Source organism: Xiphophorus couchianus, chromosome 21 (genome assembly GCF_001444195.1).
Source record: "Xiphophorus couchianus chromosome 21, X_couchianus-1.0, whole genome shotgun sequence".
Taxonomy (NCBI): Eukaryota; Metazoa; Chordata; class Actinopteri; order Cyprinodontiformes; family Poeciliidae; genus Xiphophorus; species Xiphophorus couchianus.
The window spans coordinates 17,390,017-17,408,678 of NC_040248.1; the positions used below are offsets into that span (position 1 = coordinate 17,390,017).

General features: G+C 41.0%; 1 protein-coding gene across 1 annotated transcript; it reads left to right on the forward strand.

Annotated features, from left to right (window-relative positions):
- Positions 1–5,795: 5,795 nt before the first annotated feature.
- LOC114137007 (cyclic nucleotide-gated cation channel beta-3-like) lies at positions 5,796–18,439 on the forward strand. Its single transcript, XM_028005483.1, has 17 exons — positions 5,796–6,065; positions 6,526–6,580; positions 7,780–8,095; positions 10,109–10,272; positions 10,406–10,920; positions 11,000–11,050; positions 11,347–11,433; positions 11,506–11,570; positions 12,416–12,538; positions 13,473–13,614; positions 14,688–14,847; positions 14,935–15,032; positions 15,108–15,191; positions 16,118–16,236; positions 16,348–16,500; positions 17,309–17,459; positions 17,558–18,439. The coding sequence occupies exons 1-17, from the start codon at positions 5,961–5,963 to the stop codon at positions 17,573–17,575; spliced, it is 2,406 nt and encodes an 801-aa protein (XP_027861284.1). The 5' UTR covers positions 5,796–5,960; the 3' UTR covers positions 17,576–18,439.
- The last annotated feature ends 223 nt before the right edge of the window (positions 18,440–18,662 follow it).

An 18,662-nucleotide genomic window follows, 5' to 3' on the forward strand; every position in this document is an offset into this window, starting at 1 on the left:
AAACAGAAAATCACAATGACCTATAGGCTGAATGTGAACTAAAGTAAGAATAAAATGATAATACCAAAAAATCTCTAACAGACTTTAAAAAGGGCTTTTTTTTAAAAAAATTTAAAAAAAACAGCTGTGGTTCTATTTGGGCCAACAGAAAAGATAATTAGAGCTAGGAATTGCCACTTAAATTACAACGCATTGCCAAGTATTGAAGTCCTTTACAGTCCTTGTTGGCGTTCAGAGAAACTCAAAACAGAAGCAAATTCAAAAGTTTTTTTGTACTGTAACACACTTTGGGGGATTTTGTCTTAGGTTCTTTGTTTCTTGGAAGGTCCCGATCAATACAGGATAGGTCACTGGTAAATATTCAGCAGAGCATACACATGCTGAGGTTCCACATTTTTCTACCACTCTATTTTTCATCACCTGTGCTTGGATACAGTCCCCAGACTACAGCCAAACGTCTTTAGCAATCACCTTTCGTGGCTTCGCCTCTCTGTGGGAGGAAATAGCAACCGTCAGGTCAGCAATTTTCCCGGTGATTGCGTCGCCCCCCGATGCAACATCGCTGTTTCACCAATCAATTTTGTTACTTGAAAGAAATGTTGAATTTTTTAATATTCATTAGCAGTCATAGTCAAAGCCGTACATGTATTGAGCTGTGTGTAGCGGGCCTATGCGGCTTTTACCGTTTGAATTGAATTACAGATTAAATCATCAATATTCGGTTTAATTAAGATGCATCTTCTTTTTTTGCTTAGAGACTTGCTGCTAGTGGCTGAGATACTTTAAAAACCAAGCAGCTTGATAAACATATCAAGACGGGGAAAAGAAATCAACTTTCAACCAAATTATACCTTACATCATAACCGAACGCGAGTTATTTAGATCCAGAGGTTGAAAATCAGTTTCTCTTCATGCAACTTATCATTTTCATTGGGAATGAACCCCCTGCTTTCATAGATAGGACTATTTTGTGCTATTTGTAAGCTAACATGGTGAATAAAATGCAGCCTGGTGAAAATTATAAATGTGCCTGATTGTAATGGGGGAGGTAGGAAAATAGCCAGTGCCACACATGCTAATAAGCTACCTCCTGTCCAATTTTGCTCCTTGTAAATGAGAGCAACTGGGATGATTGGTTGCTACGTTCATAAGTTGAAAAATGTTGCATCGGAGCCATGAGAAAGAAAAGGAAATCTGAAAATTCTCAAAAGAAATGATCCTAAGTTAGATTTTTAACAAGCTGCTGTACATGATTTGTTTCGGCAGTTCTTGGCAAACAATAGCAGGGATTTCCTAGAGGTCGCTTGGCAACCACATGATGAAAACATGTTTCCAGGAAGTTCATCTGCTGCTTCCAAGGAAACAGTTACCGCACATATAAAATAATTGGAAAAAAAACAAGTAAGTTTGTTCTCAACACATAGTGACTGCAAGTCTATTTGGAGACTTTTATAATCCGGTTCAAATATCTTCTTGTGTCTTCAGTTTTCTAGGTGTGTTTTCTGACTCCATGTTTCATTCAATCAGATCTTCCTGTGTGTGTGTGTGTGTGTGTGTCTGTCTGTGTGACTCATGCAGGAAGTGTTGACCGACAGTAATATTTTTCAGCAACAATTGACCTTTGTCAGGCTCCGGGTGTTACAGAGGAAAGACCTGTGGCCTAATGTTGGCTGACAGCTTTGTCGTGTAAGATTTGATTGGTGCAAGGGGTGTGTCAGACGGCAAGGGGTAAAAAAAAAAAAGAAGAGGAACGGGCCTGTTAACATTCATGAGAAATGATCACTGTGTCTAAGGCAGAGCATCGACTTGTCATTTCTCAGACAGCGCTGATCAATTTGACTGGCCTCGTCTCTTCAGTTCCTGCTTCTGATGTGAATCTGTTATTTTCTTTCATGTTCCATCTTTCCTCCAGTTTCTCTATAGCTTCAAGTCCCTCTTTAGTTGTCTCTGCGGTCTTTCTTTCTAAGCGTTCCATCTTCCTTTCACTTTCTCCCTCTTTCGTCTAAATTCTCACTCAAAACTAAATGTCCTTTATTTGAATTTCTTCTTTACAGGAGCAATTCCACATTTGACTTTCTTGTTTCCTGATCCCCTCTGATTAGGATCCGTCTATTACCAGTACAAGAAGCATCAGCATCTGACCAGATGTAGAAAAACTCATTACCTGAAAGCAATGAAGGCTCAAAGCACTTGAAGTCCCTGTCAGCTTAGAAGAGATTGTGTTTAGACATGGAAAGACGAGGTGACTGCTGGCGTTTGCATGCACAAAATAGATCTTATGGACATAAATTGGGTTTGTAGTGCCAATGCGAATGTGTTCCTTGTCACCTTTTGAGTCACCAAGTCTCCACAACAACCATTGTTTGGGAGCCACACCAGAAATTCCCTCTCTTTCTAAACATAAATGTGAGCATGCGTAGAGTGCCAAACTCTACGGGGCTTTTAACTAGAGCAGTGTAATTTGGTCTGACGAAACTCAACTTGAGCCTCTCGGCCGCAGACGCCACAGACGGTGGAACCGGCATAAAACAAAGGATGAATGATTGGGTGTAGAATTACGTCGTTCTACGGGAAAATTACCAAAAACATTTGGCGAAATCACTACGGAAATACAAAAGTAACCTTCTTTCACTAGCGTCTCCATCCACAGGCCTAAATCCCTTTTTAAAAACAAAACAAAACAGTGGAGCTAAAGACAAGAGGATGCAGGACCATGTAGAGCAGGCGTGTCCAAGTCTGGATGATCCTACAACTCTTCCAATACATCTCAGTCAAATAAACTTCTTGTTACCAGGCCTCTGCAGGATTAAACGACTGAATGCTGATGAAGGAATTGTCATTTGATTCATTAGAGAAACGCACACGAATATGGGTCCAATTTATAATTTATCTTCTAAAAACAAGTTGATTTGGGGTTTTAGTGCACATTGATAAATCAGTTGTCAAACAGCATCTTTAGGTGAGCCTTCTCCTTCAGCACAAGAGTCTGAAAGTACCAGCAATTTTCAGACTAGCATCTAGAATAGTGTTGATTTAGGTTCGCCTCCTTTCTCAGGACCAGACACAAAAACCCTTTGGCCCCTCTCAGTGACACACCTCGGGGGCTCGCTTGCTGGGTTACCACCGCGCCGAAACTCACACTGCAGAGTCCACGCCGAGGGTTGCCGTCATCGCCGCGGCGCACACGCACCCAAAGAAAACACCGCTTCGGCAGCCGGAGCCAATAAACCGGCACGCTGCAGCTGGAGAGACAGAAACGGCGCCAGAGAAATAAATGCATCGCAGCTGCAGCCTGGGGTGTTACTTCATTTTATCCTCCTTTAGCTAACAGCTGAAACACATGTTCACAGATGGGATGTCGATTAAAGGGTTGCTTCTCATTCTCCTGATGTATGAGTTTGTAGTTGTTTTAACCCCAGAACCAATATGTGAATCAAATGTGCTGATGTAAGTAATGGCATTTTTAATGCCATTCAAGCTGAATCCGCTATTAGGGACGGGTGACGTCACGACAAAAAGTGCGTTTTAGCTAATCATTGTTTAATGTTGCCGACTGAAAAACCACAGCAACCTTTTGAGAAGTCATTTATCAACCATATCTGGTTTCCAGGAAAACTCTCAGTTGATAAATACCCGTTCTGCGGCTTTTGGGATTAAGCCATTTAAGTTTCTTTCTGTTTCCCTGGAACGAGTTTTGACGTGACACCGGATGTTGGTGTCTTTAAAATGCTCATAAGTCATGCTGGCTGGAGTCTCTCACTGAGCTCGGAGAAATACTCGATGACATCTGGCTGGTTCTACTGAAATCGGTTTCACGATCTGCTGCAGGAAGAAAAAGGAGAGGTGTAATTTATAAGGATTTACTGCCCCCGTGTGGCAGCTCAGAAAAATGCAACACACCACACTAAACTGGAACTAATTGGCTCTATTAGCATCTTCTGCATTAGAAACTGGCGTTTTTTTTAAAGTGACAAAATTCAGGTAAACTTTAGAAACCTATATGTTGCTAAATATGTATAACTTCTGGTTTTTATTCTCATTTTTTGGTTTTGAGTTTCATTTTGCTTAGTTTGATGTAGAGATTTTGATTTAATTAGTGTGATCAACTCATGACAACAGTATAAACCAAAGAACAATAAAGCAAAAATATTTAATTTATTCTTAAATCAAACACTAAAAGCTTGTTACAAATGCAGGTTTTGTCTTTAATTTATTTGTTTTAAGGCAGAGTTTAATAAATTTATGCGCACAATAGAGTCAATGGTTAAGAATTTGACATTATTGCGAAAGTTAAAGTCCCTTTTTGATTTTTAATAAAGCGGTGTAATTAAAATATTCTAAGTGTGACTATGGAAGATGTGGATAAAACAATATTCATAAAAAAACTTTGCCATAAATGTTTATCATGTAGATTCACATATATTTATTCGAAATAGTTAATATGCGATATATCCGATATAAGATTTCATATATCCAGAGAAATAAGAACACACAATTTACGAAATCTAAATCCATATAGAAAAAGTTATTGCATATTTTATTTTGATTTCATAATATATGAAGATCCAAATTTTTGTATGAACCATTCCTATATTTAGTGGAACTACATCTTCCTATATTATATGACCACGTAGGTAGCGTAAAGGTACGTTATGTCCACCATGCATAAGGAATCTGCTAGCTACTGTTTGTAATCTGACAATCCGGACTGAGATTATCAGATGAAGTTCAGACGAACTGAGTTTGCGTCTTAAGAGAGGACATCGTTTTTTGACCTTTTCGGGTCTTTTTTCTGCAACCAGAACCTGTTTTTATCCATGTGTTATCTGAATGCATGTTAATTCCATTTCAAAAAGGAAAATCAAAGAAGTTAAAGTCCATTTTGCTAAAAAAAAAAACCCCAAAAAACGTGTTGCTCTGTCCTCATTAATAATTTAAGAAATAATCGGTCCTTTGGTTAGCATGTTGTGATTCTGGGACTCAGACGTTGTCAGCAGGTTGACCGACATGGACCTGGAGCTTCTACCACCGCCGTGTCAAAGGCTTAACCCCACAACAAGGCTTTAATTAGATTATTCAAGGCAATGGAAGAGGATCTAATGACTATTTTCTTTGATACAGTAGACAACACGAAGGTGAAGAAGCAAATGTTCTGCTTCTTCGTCCTCGTATTCTTCTCTTCTTCTGTCCCAGAAAAACTCCGGTCCTTCACGAAACTCAACTTATGTTGCACAAAGAGTCGAGACTTTCAAAACGAAGAAATAAACCGGCCAAAACCATTTCTATCAACAATGAAAATTAAGCTAAATTAAATTAGAAAATCAAATCTCAGATGAAGGGGTGCTGAAGCAAACAGCTAAACCTTTTAGAAATCCAAACTGCTGACAAAAAATAAAAACAAACAAACAAGAAAACAGGAAACATATCCAGCAACAAAACACAGTGGTAAGGAGTTTTAACAAGCTACTCCTTGTTGCCAAGTGCTCTTAAATCTGTGAAAGGATAAATGAGCTAATTTCATTGCCAATTCACTCATGGCCTTCTTGGTCTTGGTCTTCCTTGAATGTGAACCTCCATACTAGATTCAAGACCTCGGCAACAGGTTTTCTTCCAGGATTTAACTCCATTCAACGAGTTTGAACTCGTACCAATCTAGAGAGAGTGCCCTCTCTTTTTTCCAGCTCTGCTGCAGCTGTCCTCCTTGCTTTCGTGGTCACCCATAAGCCTATTTGCATCCCAAATGAGATAGCAATGGGTTTACATGTCAGTGGCAATGGCGCAGACTATTCCCTCTGCGAGAGCATTAGTGGGGCTAAAAGCAGTAATGCCATCGGGGCCAGCTCAGTTCAGACACGTCGCTCTGCAGAGGACGGCGAGCAAAGTGGATCGGTTAGCTCCACGGGCCTCAGCAAAGGGGAGCGCAGTCCAACAGATGCGCCGGTATCCGCGTCTTCAAAAATATGTTTGCCAAGTTTAAGGGCCTCTTCTCAGGCCCGCATGTTCCACCTGATTCTGGGACCACTAAAGCATCACCAGCACCAGCTCCTGCTCCAGCTCCTGCACCAGCCAAGGTAAGACACCTTGTAAATATGCCTTTAAAGTCTCGGCTTTATAAGATGCAAGAAATGTTTTTATACTCGGATTAGCTTCCATTGCCTCTAAGCAGCATGAAATATTAGAAGTGCCATCCAAGCATTTTAAAAGAAATGCGTGTGCCGTCCTGCATGTCATGCAGATCCGTTTAATGTTTTCCCAAACTTGCAACTTTGACTTTCTATCCGCTCTTCCATTTGATGGATTTTTAATGAAGTCAAAGCCAACAAGTTCAACCTGAAGACATGTTCTTTTTTTTTTATTTATTGACTTCCAGCCAATAGAATAATTTGCTAATGTGGTACTTTGAGGTTGTTGTTTTTTTCCCCCCTTTCTTTTAAATAATAATACCAAATGTTTATCTGATGCCATCTGGTTTGACTAGTGAAACCAAGCATCTAAATCTGTGGAAAATGATGATTTGTCATGTAGGAGGAGAAGCCCAACGAGAAAGAAAATGAAGCCAAGAACGAGGACCAACCGCAGGGTAAGCTTGTGACTCTACTGTGTCCTGAAACTAGGGGTGTAACTTTACACGTCTCTTTTTCTGCTTTGAGTTTGTGGGAATTCTGACTCGTCCGTTCAAGTGGCAACACAGAATTATAGGGATGTATATTGTCATCAACTATATTGTAGCAGATATTGTCGTACATGGCACTCTAAAAGATCAGTGTTGTACGTATAAATGTCGAGAGAGAAAAAAAAAGGCACGAGAATGGAGCCTTGAGGTGCCCCACATGACTTTTTTTTTTTCTCTCTCTCTCTGATTTATAATCACCTAATGACTCAAAGTCAAATAAGGTTAGGCTGACATACTGCCACACAAAACGTTCACCAGTGCCGTCTCAGAAGAATCTGACTGAAACGCATGAAAGATATTTTGTTCTCATAAAAAAAAAAATTTTCTGATAAACAGATTGTTCAATTATGTTTACCAGAAATCCAGATATTAGCCTGTATCGCTGTCTGCAGTACTCCAGGTGCAACCTACAGCTTGACAAATAAAACCATTGGAACCAATTCAAGATGGCGAGCTGTGGATTTCGTGTCAATTCTTACTTCCTCCTGATGTCAAAGGAACATTGAAAAATTCTCCTTCAGGAGACTACGGTACTTTTAATTGTTATTTTAAAAAAGAAAAAAGCACAAATAACTGAAATGCAAAAGACTTATTGATAGTAGATATTACCGCCAGGAGTGACACAAGGGTTGCTTAGAATTTGGAGCCATTTGCTGCTTCACACAAGGCCGATTAGTTCGGCCATTTTCACTCAATAAACTAAATCACTGTTTGAAAACTGTTTCTTCTACCTAAATTTCCGCGGTGTGGGACACTTTTTCTTCTTCTTTTTTTCCTCCTTCTCCTTTGTTTACTTCTCTTCTGTCCTCTTTTCAAATGATTATTTTCTGTATTTTTCGTTGCGACCACAAAGCAATAACAGAAGACTTCTTTAAAGGGGAAACTTTTCTTCTTCTTTTTTTTGGCACTGTAGACAGCCGGATGATACATGTTTAGAAAAAATTGATCTGTGTAATATCGATGACAGCGAGATGAAAGGAATTAGAAAAGTCGCATGTGTTTTCCACGAGTGCATTTTATTTAGAGGAATGCTATATTTTTGCATGTAGCATCTCCAGGACCTGCACCGGCCCCAGAACCGACTGCTGCACCGGCATCGGCTCCAGCACCGGCCCCAGAACCCACTGCTGCACCGGCATCGGCTCCAGCACCGGCCCCAGAACCGACTGCTGCACCGGCATCGGCTCCAGCACCGGCCCCAGAACCCACTGCTGCACCGGCATCGGCTCCAGCACCGGCCCCAGAACCGACTGCTGCACCGGCATCGGCTCCAGCACCGGCCCCAGAACCGACTGCTGCACCGGCATCGGCTCCAGCACCGGCCCCAGAACCCACTGCTGCACCGGCGTCGGCCCCAGCACCTGCCTCAGCTCCGGCTCCAGCAGCCACACCTGCAAACCCTGAGCAGCCGGAACCTGAAGGGTGAGTCCCGCACCTGGCAACTAAACGAACACCGCCTGCACTCAAATGATTCATTTCAGGGGAGATTCATTCAATCTAAGGCGATTTAGTACGTTGAAGCACATTTTACGTAGGCAGACACGGCAACCCAGTATCTAATTAATCACGACTTAATCAGGTAGCCCGATAAGTTGCGGGGAGAGAGGCGGAGAAAGCTGGGAGAGGTAGACAGAGTATCTGAGATCTTTATCCCTTGGTTTCAACGGGTATATTATCAGAGCAATGACCCGAGAGTGGATTATGGGCTTTTCAGCTCTTTAGGCATAAGAAGCTCATCAGAGCTGCGTGTGGCTCAGCCATGAAAGACATGTGGCTAACGGGAAGCAGCAGCAGCTAATCTTCTCAGCTGTAGAGACAAGGCTTGCAATCAAAACACGATGAATGGAAGAGGTAGAAGGGAGAGAATGAGACCTGATGGAGGTGTGGACTGAGCGTCACAGGTTTCATGGGCAACATGAGGACACGCCCCCTGTCCTCATGTCACCTGCAGGGCCCAGGTGACCAGGTCACCTGGGTTACGAGCTGGTAATTGCTCCGACCAAAACATTTCAAGACCTATCAACCGTGATGCGAGTCTGACTTTATTTTTGGGTCACACACTGCGTTTGTCTTTCACACTACAGTGAAAAAGTACTTGCTTCCCTATAGATTTATTTTTTGTGACTGAAAAGTTTTAGACCTTCAAAAAACAAAAAGAAAAGAAGAAAGCCAATAAATAATTTCAGTAAATATAAGCTGCAGTTTTTATGTAATGATTTGATTTATGAGGACAGGGAAAAAATATCTAAACCGACCTGGACCTGTGTGAAAATATAATTGGCTCCCTTGATAAATTATGAAGTTTGATGCAAAAAAAAAAACAAAACCTCAAGGTGTTCATCAAATACCTTACACTAAGGAGTGCAAACAGTTACTTCTCAGTATCATCATGCTACTCTGTGATAAAGAAAATGTTTTATCTTAAAATGATTTTTCTTAAAAAGTAAAAAAAAAAAAAAACACCTTGCACACGAGTGAAGTCTTCAGTCTGGTGTATTACTGATTCTGCCCACAAGAGGGCATGATTTGAACACCCATTTTCTGATTCCATTGGGGAAAGTTACATCGATAGTATCTTCATTCATAATATTATTTTATATAAAAATATTAAAACTATATAATATTGTGTTATGCTTTTCATTGTACGACGTGTTGTTTTTATTATTAATCTTCATAATTAATTTGCTTATTTGTGTGTATTTGCATATTAATACACATAAATTATTATTTCACTGTTATTTTACTGCTGTACTCCTGTAGTGCACTTTGTAAAAGGGGGCAGTTGTCAGATTTAAATTCAATTCAATTCAATTAAGTAGCTTCACTTTCAAAAGTGGAGGTTCACTGACCACAACAAGATCACAGTAATGGGCTTGGGCTGAGATTTGACCACAACAACGGGTCAAAGAGACAAATGTCTAAGATTAAAGATTAAATGTCTAAGATTAAAGCTGCCATAGAGTTCATAAATAAGAATAACATATGAACTGGAGAACTAAATGAGTAACATTTGTCTTTGGCTTACGTCCAGGGGACAGCATGGTATTTCCTGGATATGTTGGGAGTTCATCACATTGAAGGTACAAATAACAAACATTTAAGCTCTCACACTAACCTGAGGGCAACGTAAGTGTGTTCAGTTGACTCAACATGCATGTTTTTAGGGTAAGGAAGCCATTAGATCCAGAAAGAAGCGATTCATACTCAAGGAGGTCCAGTAAACTGCTTCAAGGACCTTCTGGCTGTGAGGCAACAAAGCTAACAGCTGCTCCACCATGAGCTACACAATGATTTTTATTTTTATTTCTTATCTAATCCAACAAACTCGGTCTCAATTTTTCGCCAGAAAAGCTCAATTGAGACTTCTCAACTTCCATACACTTCCAGTTTTGTTGTCAGGTGACTGTTTTTTGTTTTTATTCTTGTTTTCTCTAGACAAAACGAGGCCCCTCCTCCTCCTCCGCCGCCGATTGTCATCAACAAATATTCAGATGAGCAGCTCAGAAAGGTAGCCCATCGGATGAAACAGAGGCTGATTTTATACAAGGAGAAAGTGATCGATCAGTACGCTTCGTCCCCCGAGATAACCCCTCCTGTCAGTGAGTACGACTGCATTCACCGTCTTTGTGCTCAGCTGTGACACATTCGTATCGATGACTCTGACCTGTGACTGCTAAGTCAGGATGAAAATAGACAAATTAGGTCGTCTCACTTGACCTGTTGTCATTTTAGCTCCACTGCTACTTAAAGACGAATACACCAGAGTGATGGAGGAAAGGGCGAGGCAAGCGGAGGAGGACAGAATAAAGAAGGAGGAGGCGGATAAGAAGAAGAAAGAAGAACAGGAGAAGAAAAAGAAGGAGGCTGAGCAGAGGAAGAAAGAGGAGGAGGAGAAAAGGAAAGAAGAGGAGAAGAAGGTGAAGGTGCCCCTAAAGACGAGGTTGATTGCAGCTTACTGGGCGTCAGTGGACTTCATGATGAACCCGCTGGCGAACTGGATGGATTCCGTCCTGGGTCCCACCATCGACCCCTTCACGGATCGTCGCTACATCGCGTGGCTCAGCCTGGTTACTGTGGCCATCAACTACAACACTTGGTTCATCACCGCCAGGATGTGTTTCCCGTACCACAACGAGATCATCAACCCTATCTGGTTCACCATGGACATCCTGGCGGACGTCATTTACCTGCTGGATGCCATCTTGTTTCAGCCTCGCAAACAGTTTGTCAAAGGAGGAGACATCATAGTGAGTGTGGAGCCAAGAGACTGTCTCAGAAAGTGGCTAAGAGTATAACAGGTCAAATTATTTTTTGTCTCTCTTTTAGAAAGACCGTGTCTCGACAACCAAGCACTACAGGGAATCTGAGAGATTACTGGTACTTCGGCTCAGATTCATGCATGTTTAAACTCATAGGAGATCTTAGAAGCATAAACACCCCTGAAGTCATTTAAAACCTTTTCCATATTTAATGAGACATATTGTACATTTCAACTGAAACCTCAGAGTATCTCCAAACACTCTAAGGGGGACTTTCCTGATTGAGCGGTTGCGTGTCCAAATATTTCTCATTAGCATCCCCAGAAAGACGGGATTGTGGAAAGCTTTTTAGAGCCTCTGTAAATTTCTGTAAAGTTGTTTCGACCGCAAATGTCGTTTGTTTCCCGCCAACAGGCAGACGTGGTTTCTCTTCTGCCACTCGACTTGTTGTACCTACAGTTCGGATTCAGATCTGGTTTCAGAGTCAACCGCTTAGTAAAGGTAAATTTAATAATGTGCTGACAGTGAATTGCACTTCCTCCTAACTGACATCCTCCTGTTCTTATTCTCAAGATAGATACATTTTTTGAGTTCAGTGACCGTCTGGAGAGCATCTTGGCTAAGGCGTACATCTGGAGGTGAGTTCCATTCATTTAATTTTGCCGGGGCGGGGGGAACATACGAGTTCTTGTTGCTGATAACGTTCATCTTTTAAGTGAGTCCAACAATGAACTGAGGATCCACTCAGAAAGCTTTGCCTCCGATCACGGTTATTTCCCGATACAGCTCATTTTTTAAAAAACCTGTCAAGACCTGAGTGAAGTTGGCCCCCCCAGCTTCTTCAAATTAGACAAAATTGGTGTCAATCAACTCGGCTACGTTTGTGCTGGTTTGTGCAGCAAAAATTTTCGTTTGTGCTGCTTCGGTTTTGAAGATATTAAGGAAAGGGTAAAGGTCAAAAGGTCAACCAGCCCCCCCACCTTCTTCAAATCAGACGAAATGGGTGTCAATCAACTCGGCTACATTTGTGCTGGTTTGTGCAGCAAAGATTTTCATTTGTGCAGCTATCATTTTAAAGATATTAAGAGGGCTGGTTGACCTTTGATGACCTCTAAAACATTTCTTAATATCTTTAAAACGATAGCAGCACAAACGAAAATCTTTGCTGCACAAACCAGCACAAACGTAGCCGAGTTGATTGACACCCATTTCGTCTGATTTGAAAAAGGTGGGGGGCTGGTTGACCTTTGATGACCTCTAAAAACATTTCTTTATATCTTTCAAATGATAGCGGCACAAACGAAAATTTTTGCTGCACAAACCAGCACAAACGTAGCCGAGTTGATTGACACCAATTTTGTCTAATTTGAAGAAGGTGGGGGGGCCAACTTCACTCAGGTCCTGTCAAGATATGCAACAAAAGTCCCATGAATTTCAAGATACGAACCTGTAACGTTTAGCTGTTGCTATTATTCCTTTTAAGAGTGATTCGCACCATTGGGTATCTCCTCTTTATGCTCCACCTGAACGCTTGCTTCTACTATGTGGCCTCGGAGTACCAGGGCATCGGTGGAACAAAATGGGTCTACTCCGGTCTGGGCAGCGCGTGAGTACACTACCATTTATATTACTGAATGCGCAAAAACTCTAATAAACTATAAGCTTCCCATTTGGTAAAGTGTAGTAAAACTTTCATGGTGTGAGAATGTCACTGAAGATATACAGTTTGAGAAGGGAAAAGAAGCACATCATTGGTAAGCCTTTGCTGAATATTAAATACGAATATATCAAAGTCAAACTCTACAATTGAATCCTCTAATTTTCTTTTTCAATTTATCACCCCAACATTTGAGTAAAAACCATTTTAAACATACTTGCTTTTAACTGCAGGTTATTGCATCAAGTTATTTACATATTTATGTGTTCGTCTGGACTCAGAAGGCCAAATAAATTTAAATAAATAAACTGCTGACAGATTTGTTACCGTTTCATTACTATGATGAGACTCCAGAAATATACAAATGTTTTGTCGCCATCATGTTTAGCTGCTATGTGATAAAGTTTGTCCCAAAGAAATTGACAGAAACCCCAAACCTGAAAGTTTTGTTGTTCGTTTGTGCTGCTGATGGAGTTACCTCAGCTGCTTCTTCTATGCGGAGAAGTCCCTTCTGATGATTGCTGAGTTGCCATTTCCAGACACCATGTTTGGACAGATCTTTCAGATGGCGAACTACCTTTTCGGGGCATTCTTTATGTCCGTCATTCTTGGCCAGGTAGCTTCTTTCTCGTCCTTTGTGTTATATTTTTGCTTTGTTTTGTGTCTATGTTGGATTGTAAAAGAAAATGCACCAAAAGAAACTGCAGCAAGACCTCATGGGAATCATAAGGGGAAAAGAATTTAATATTTTCCAAAAGAAGAATACATCTTTATCCCTGACATTCTTTCATGATATCCAGTCGAGTCAGACACAGCTGTCTCTCGGGAAACTCTCAGCGCCGTTTGTGAACGTCCCTCTAACACCCCCTCGCCTCCTCCACAGGTATCTGCGCTGCTACTACTTTGCCGTCCGCAGTCTGATCAACATCGGGGGTCTTAACGAGCCTCACACGGTCTTTGAGATTACCTTTCAGATGACTAACTTTTTCGTAGGCGTCTTTGTGTTCTCCAGTTTGATTGGACAGGTAACGCAGAGACCAAATTGTCCGTAGTGTAGGTCGTAGACCAAGCACCTCTCGTCAGTATGCGTCCTGAAATTAGCGCCTCCTAACTTAAAACACTGACACCTCTTTCAACATGTTTTATTAGCGTGATAGCTGAATGGACTGTGTCCCGGTAGGAGTTATAGGCACCCAACATCCCTATAATCCTTCACACTTTTGGATTTTTTTTTTCTGATTCCCTTTGGAGTCTTGACTGTGGATACAGCATCTAGTATGTATCTCTTGAACTCTTTTCCACTTTACAGCTACAAGCTTTGACGACGTTTACTGGTATTTTATGTGGTACACCAACACAAACCAGTGGATGATTGTAAAGTGGTAGATACCTTATACAAATTTCTATAGGAGAAAATTTGAGGCACCTGGTGGCCTGCTTTGTAGAGCACCATGTGCCGAGGCTACAGTCCTCCACTCAGTTGACCTGGGTTTATTCCCAGTCTCAGACTATTTGCTGCATGTTTTCCACCCCAAATTTCCTATCAATTTACTGTGTAGTCAAAGCCAATAGGGGCAAGAAAATTTGAAAAGCATCTTGTGCATTTGTATGCAGCCACCAATCACGATGGATCGGGGGTTTTTTTGGCAGTCTCTTTCATTCTTCTCTCCAAAATATCTCAAACTGAGTCGGACTGGATGGAGAACATCCGTGAGCAAGAATTTCAAGCCTTGCCACAGATGGAGTTAGCTCTGTTGACTGGATCGCTCTTTATAGCCAACAGGTGGAGTGTAGTCACTAATTTGGGGACTTCTAAAGGTGATTGGCTGGAATACATTTATTTTGTGGTACCAGAGTAAAGGGGGAGAATACAAATGCACAAACACATCCTTTGGTATTCTTTATCTTCCTCTTAAAATTTGACACTGCTTTGTGTTGCTCAGTCTTATAAAGTAAAGTTAAAGTTTGTGGCTGTAACATGACCAAATATGAAAAGGTTCAAAGAATACGTTTACTTCTGCCCAGCACTGTAGCTTTTCATTTACGTGCCAGTCAGTCGTCCTCTGTTTATTTAACTGTTTTTATCGTGTTGCTTTAGATGAGAGATGTGATTGGCGCGGCCACAGCAGGACAGACCTACTTTCGAACCTCCATGGACAACACAGTGGCTTACATGGTGACCAATAACATTCCCTCTATGGTGCAGAACAGGGTGCGCACCTGGTACACCTACACTTGGGACGCTCAGGGCATGCTGGGTCAGTGAAGACTGGCTGAATAATAATTTTGGGGTTTGGGAGTTGGCCTGTTTCTCCTGACCTCTCCCGCTTTATGCTGATGCGCAGATGAGTCTGAACTGCTGGATAAGATGCCTCTCGTAATGAGGACCGCCATTGCTGTGGACATCAACCTGGCGACGTTCCAGAAGATTGATCTTTTCAAGGTACGGGCATGTGAAATCATCCCACCAACGTGGTCAGAAGACTGGTGTGCTAAAAAAAACCCCGTGCCTCCACAGGGCTGCGACCAGCAGATGTTGGTGGACATGCTGCTGAGACTGAAGTCCATCATCTACCTACCGGAAGACTTTGTGGTGAAAAAAGTGAGTTTGTGTCCTTTTCCCACTGGACATCTGACGTACCATTAAATTATTTGGATAAGGCCTCCGCAACATCTGTTGGCACCCTAAAAAAAAGATGCGGAGAATAAACAAACATATTTCATACTTATATGGTATTCGCAAATACTGAAATAACGTCCTTCCTTATAAACGTAGACAAACATTTGCCTTTCCCGAATGGTGTACTTCCTTTGTTTTTACCATTTTGAAGAGTGACTAAGAGAAACTGGTATTTGTTACGAAGTGGTTTGAACAGCGAGTAGATCGCCAGTCTAATACCAGATATCTCACTTATGAGAATCGGAGTCACTTTAACATTCGCTGATTCAACTGTATCTGAAGGTAGAGAGTATTGTATTGTCAATCTTTACAGGAAATTGTATGATTAATGTCAGAACAATGCAAAGATTTAGGAATGCACCATGTATCAGCACCAATATTGGTATCGGACAATATTAGTCGCTTTTTAACATATCGGTTTTGGTCCAATAATTAAAATCGTGTCCATATTAATAACTGATATTTATTTCCCTCTTGTTTGTTTCTGGAGAGGAAAGGGGGCAATTGGTGATGTGGTATCTGTTTGGTCATGTGACAGTGATAGTGGTGCAGCAAAGGATTGTGGGGAGTTATAGTGGGTGAAGCCAGCTGTGTGGTAGTTCTTTTCAAGGTGTCCAAAGGAGATATATATATGCGTGTGTGTGTGTTTTGAACAAAAAGGCACCTAGACACTCGGATCAGCTCAAAAAGAAAATAAACTATAGAATTTGTCAACTGCGTTATTTGACAGAACTGGGTTTTTGCCAATAAGTGAAGTATTGAGGTATTTTTTAACAAGGGTGCTAATACGTGTGGAGGTTGCTGTGCAGACTGTGTCGTTTGTGTCAGTAGTTTTTGTCTCTCTGCAGGGTGACATCGGGAAGGAGATGTACATCATCAAAAGCGGAGCGGTGCAGGTGGTGGGAGGACCCGACAACAGCATCGTGTTTGTAACGCTGAAGGCCGGCTGCGTGTTTGGAGAAATCAGGTGAGTTCACGCAGACGAAACGAGTTACGGGTTGCACACGCAGCTTCCATCGGAAGAAAAATGCACCACGAAAAGCTCTGCATATCATGAAAAATCAACTGTTTTCTGTAGTTTGTTGCAGTCTTCTAAGGACGGAGGGAACAGGCGAACAGCCAACGTCAAAGCTTATGGCTTCGCGAACCTTTTTGTTCTGGAGAAGAAGGACCTGTTTGACATTCTCATCCACTACCCGGAGTCTCAGAAGGTGTTGGCCAGAAAAGGAAGGTGAATACAGGACCTGATTAAAAGGTTCACCTTGAATATCACATTAACTTCAGGCGTTTGAGCCGTTCGTATTCCGGTGTGAAAGGGTTTCATAATGCACAGTCTCCTACTGTGGTATTTCATTTAAATTATGGAGTCATGTACATTTATTTTTCATTTATAGTGAAATTACTCAAATCAAAATTAAAATCAATCACAATTATACATACAGGAACATACAGTGCTGTGAAAAAAGTACAGATGAGAGGCAGGGTTCTTTTTTCAGTCTGAAGCCGTTACAAAGTCACAAGTGGAGAAAATACAGGAGCTTGTTTTAAGTAAATAATTCCTTCATATAGATGAAAAGTGCTAGTTCCACTGGCAGATAATTTCACTTACAGCAAGATGGTTTTACCATATTATAAGTAAAATATTCTGCCAAATGTAACTAGTAGTTTTAAAAATTATTTACTTAAAAGAAGCTCCAATATCCTCCTGAAAAGTTACTTATAAATGAGATTTGTCTTATTTCAAGGGTACTAAGCCATTTGCAGTAGAAACCAGATTAAAAATACCTGGTAAAATTCTGTGTTTTTGCAGTTTTAAATAAAAGTTGCGAAATCTGCACAGAAAAGAAGTCAAATATTGAGGCACAAATTGCTAAAGGACATTCAACCAAATGTTCTTGGGGATGTATGAGTGTCATTGGTGTTGTATGCAACAATTTACGTTTTACTAAAAGTTCAACATTAATCTGACATTTTCTCCTGTGATGGGTGGATGAAAACTTCAGAGTTACCTGTTCTTATTTTTGTGTATTTGCGTGTAGGAAACTAATGAAGGCGAAGGGCCCAGCAGTAGCAACAGCAAAGGAAGAGAAGAAGAAAGGACTGGCGCTGTTCGGCCCCAAACCGCCGACGCCCAAACTGCTGCGAGTTTTCGGAGGAAACTTTAATAAAAAGATGTTTAACCAATTAAAGGTAAGTCGACGCTACTTAAGACACATGATAGAAATCAATACTTAACATTTTTAAACCCTACTTGATTTTGTGTTTTTTTGTTTTGTTTTCCTCGACAGAACACTGAGGAAAAGTGAGAACTCAGCTAACCTGCAATTTTTGTCGATTCCTCCAGTTTGGGAGTAAAGGTACAGCTTTATTTCAGGTCCTTTTCCTTGTTTTATATCAAGTGTTTTATTTTAATGTGATATAAATCATGGGCTGTGCAGGCATGTGTAAGTTTGTTAATAACATCACTGGCATCAGAACCGTTAGAAACAGCTGTGGTTCTTGATTAAATGGCCCGATATTCTGCTGCCGCTTGCCTTTGCTTTTTTCCTACCACAAATAAAGTCAAAACTCAACACTGTTTTGAACAAGCTGTGTAACCATATCTAAACCGGGGTTTGATCCGTCTGTATATTGTGGCTGCTGTGTCATGAATCTTGAAACCTGCTGCCACCGTCTAATGGTTTTGCTGCCAGAAGGCCATTGTTTCTTACATCGCTTTCAGTGTTGCAATGCAGGCTAATAAGAAACAGAAACTTAGCTTTTTCTCAATTTGTAAAGCACTCTTGCCGCCCCTAGATGAAGTGATGCCCTGGGTGGTGAGCCATACGGCCCATATCAAAAATAAAAAATAAAATAACCCGTCACTGGTTTCACGAACTACTTCTAATGGTGGGCAATGCAGGATGTTTATCGCTTCATTTTACACTGAATGTTTTTGTCTTTTTATGGCTTTACTGTCCAGTTCTGTTGTGTTTTCTTTTCTTTTTTTTACACAATTATTTCATTCTTATTATTTCATGTGACTGATTTAATCTTCCATATTTACCTTAATAAATGATTGACAGATGTAATGGCGGCTCTGTTTTGTTTTCTCGTGTCTGTTCATTTAGTCCCACAGCCTCCAGTTTGCGCAGCAGAAGCTCTGGTGCAGATCCGACCTAATCCTGTTAGACAGACAGACATTGTAAAGGCTGATTAATTGCTTGGTCTCCTCATAAACTCTGCATCCTCCTAAGCCACTGAAAAGAGTGAAATTTATCCCATACTTTCTCACCCTATATGTTTTCTTCCACGTCCTAACCCTTAAAAAGGAATAAAAAAAATTTGCTGTATAAAGTATAGCTTCATCTCCATCTCAGATTACATGTAATATGTAATAATTGCGATATACTT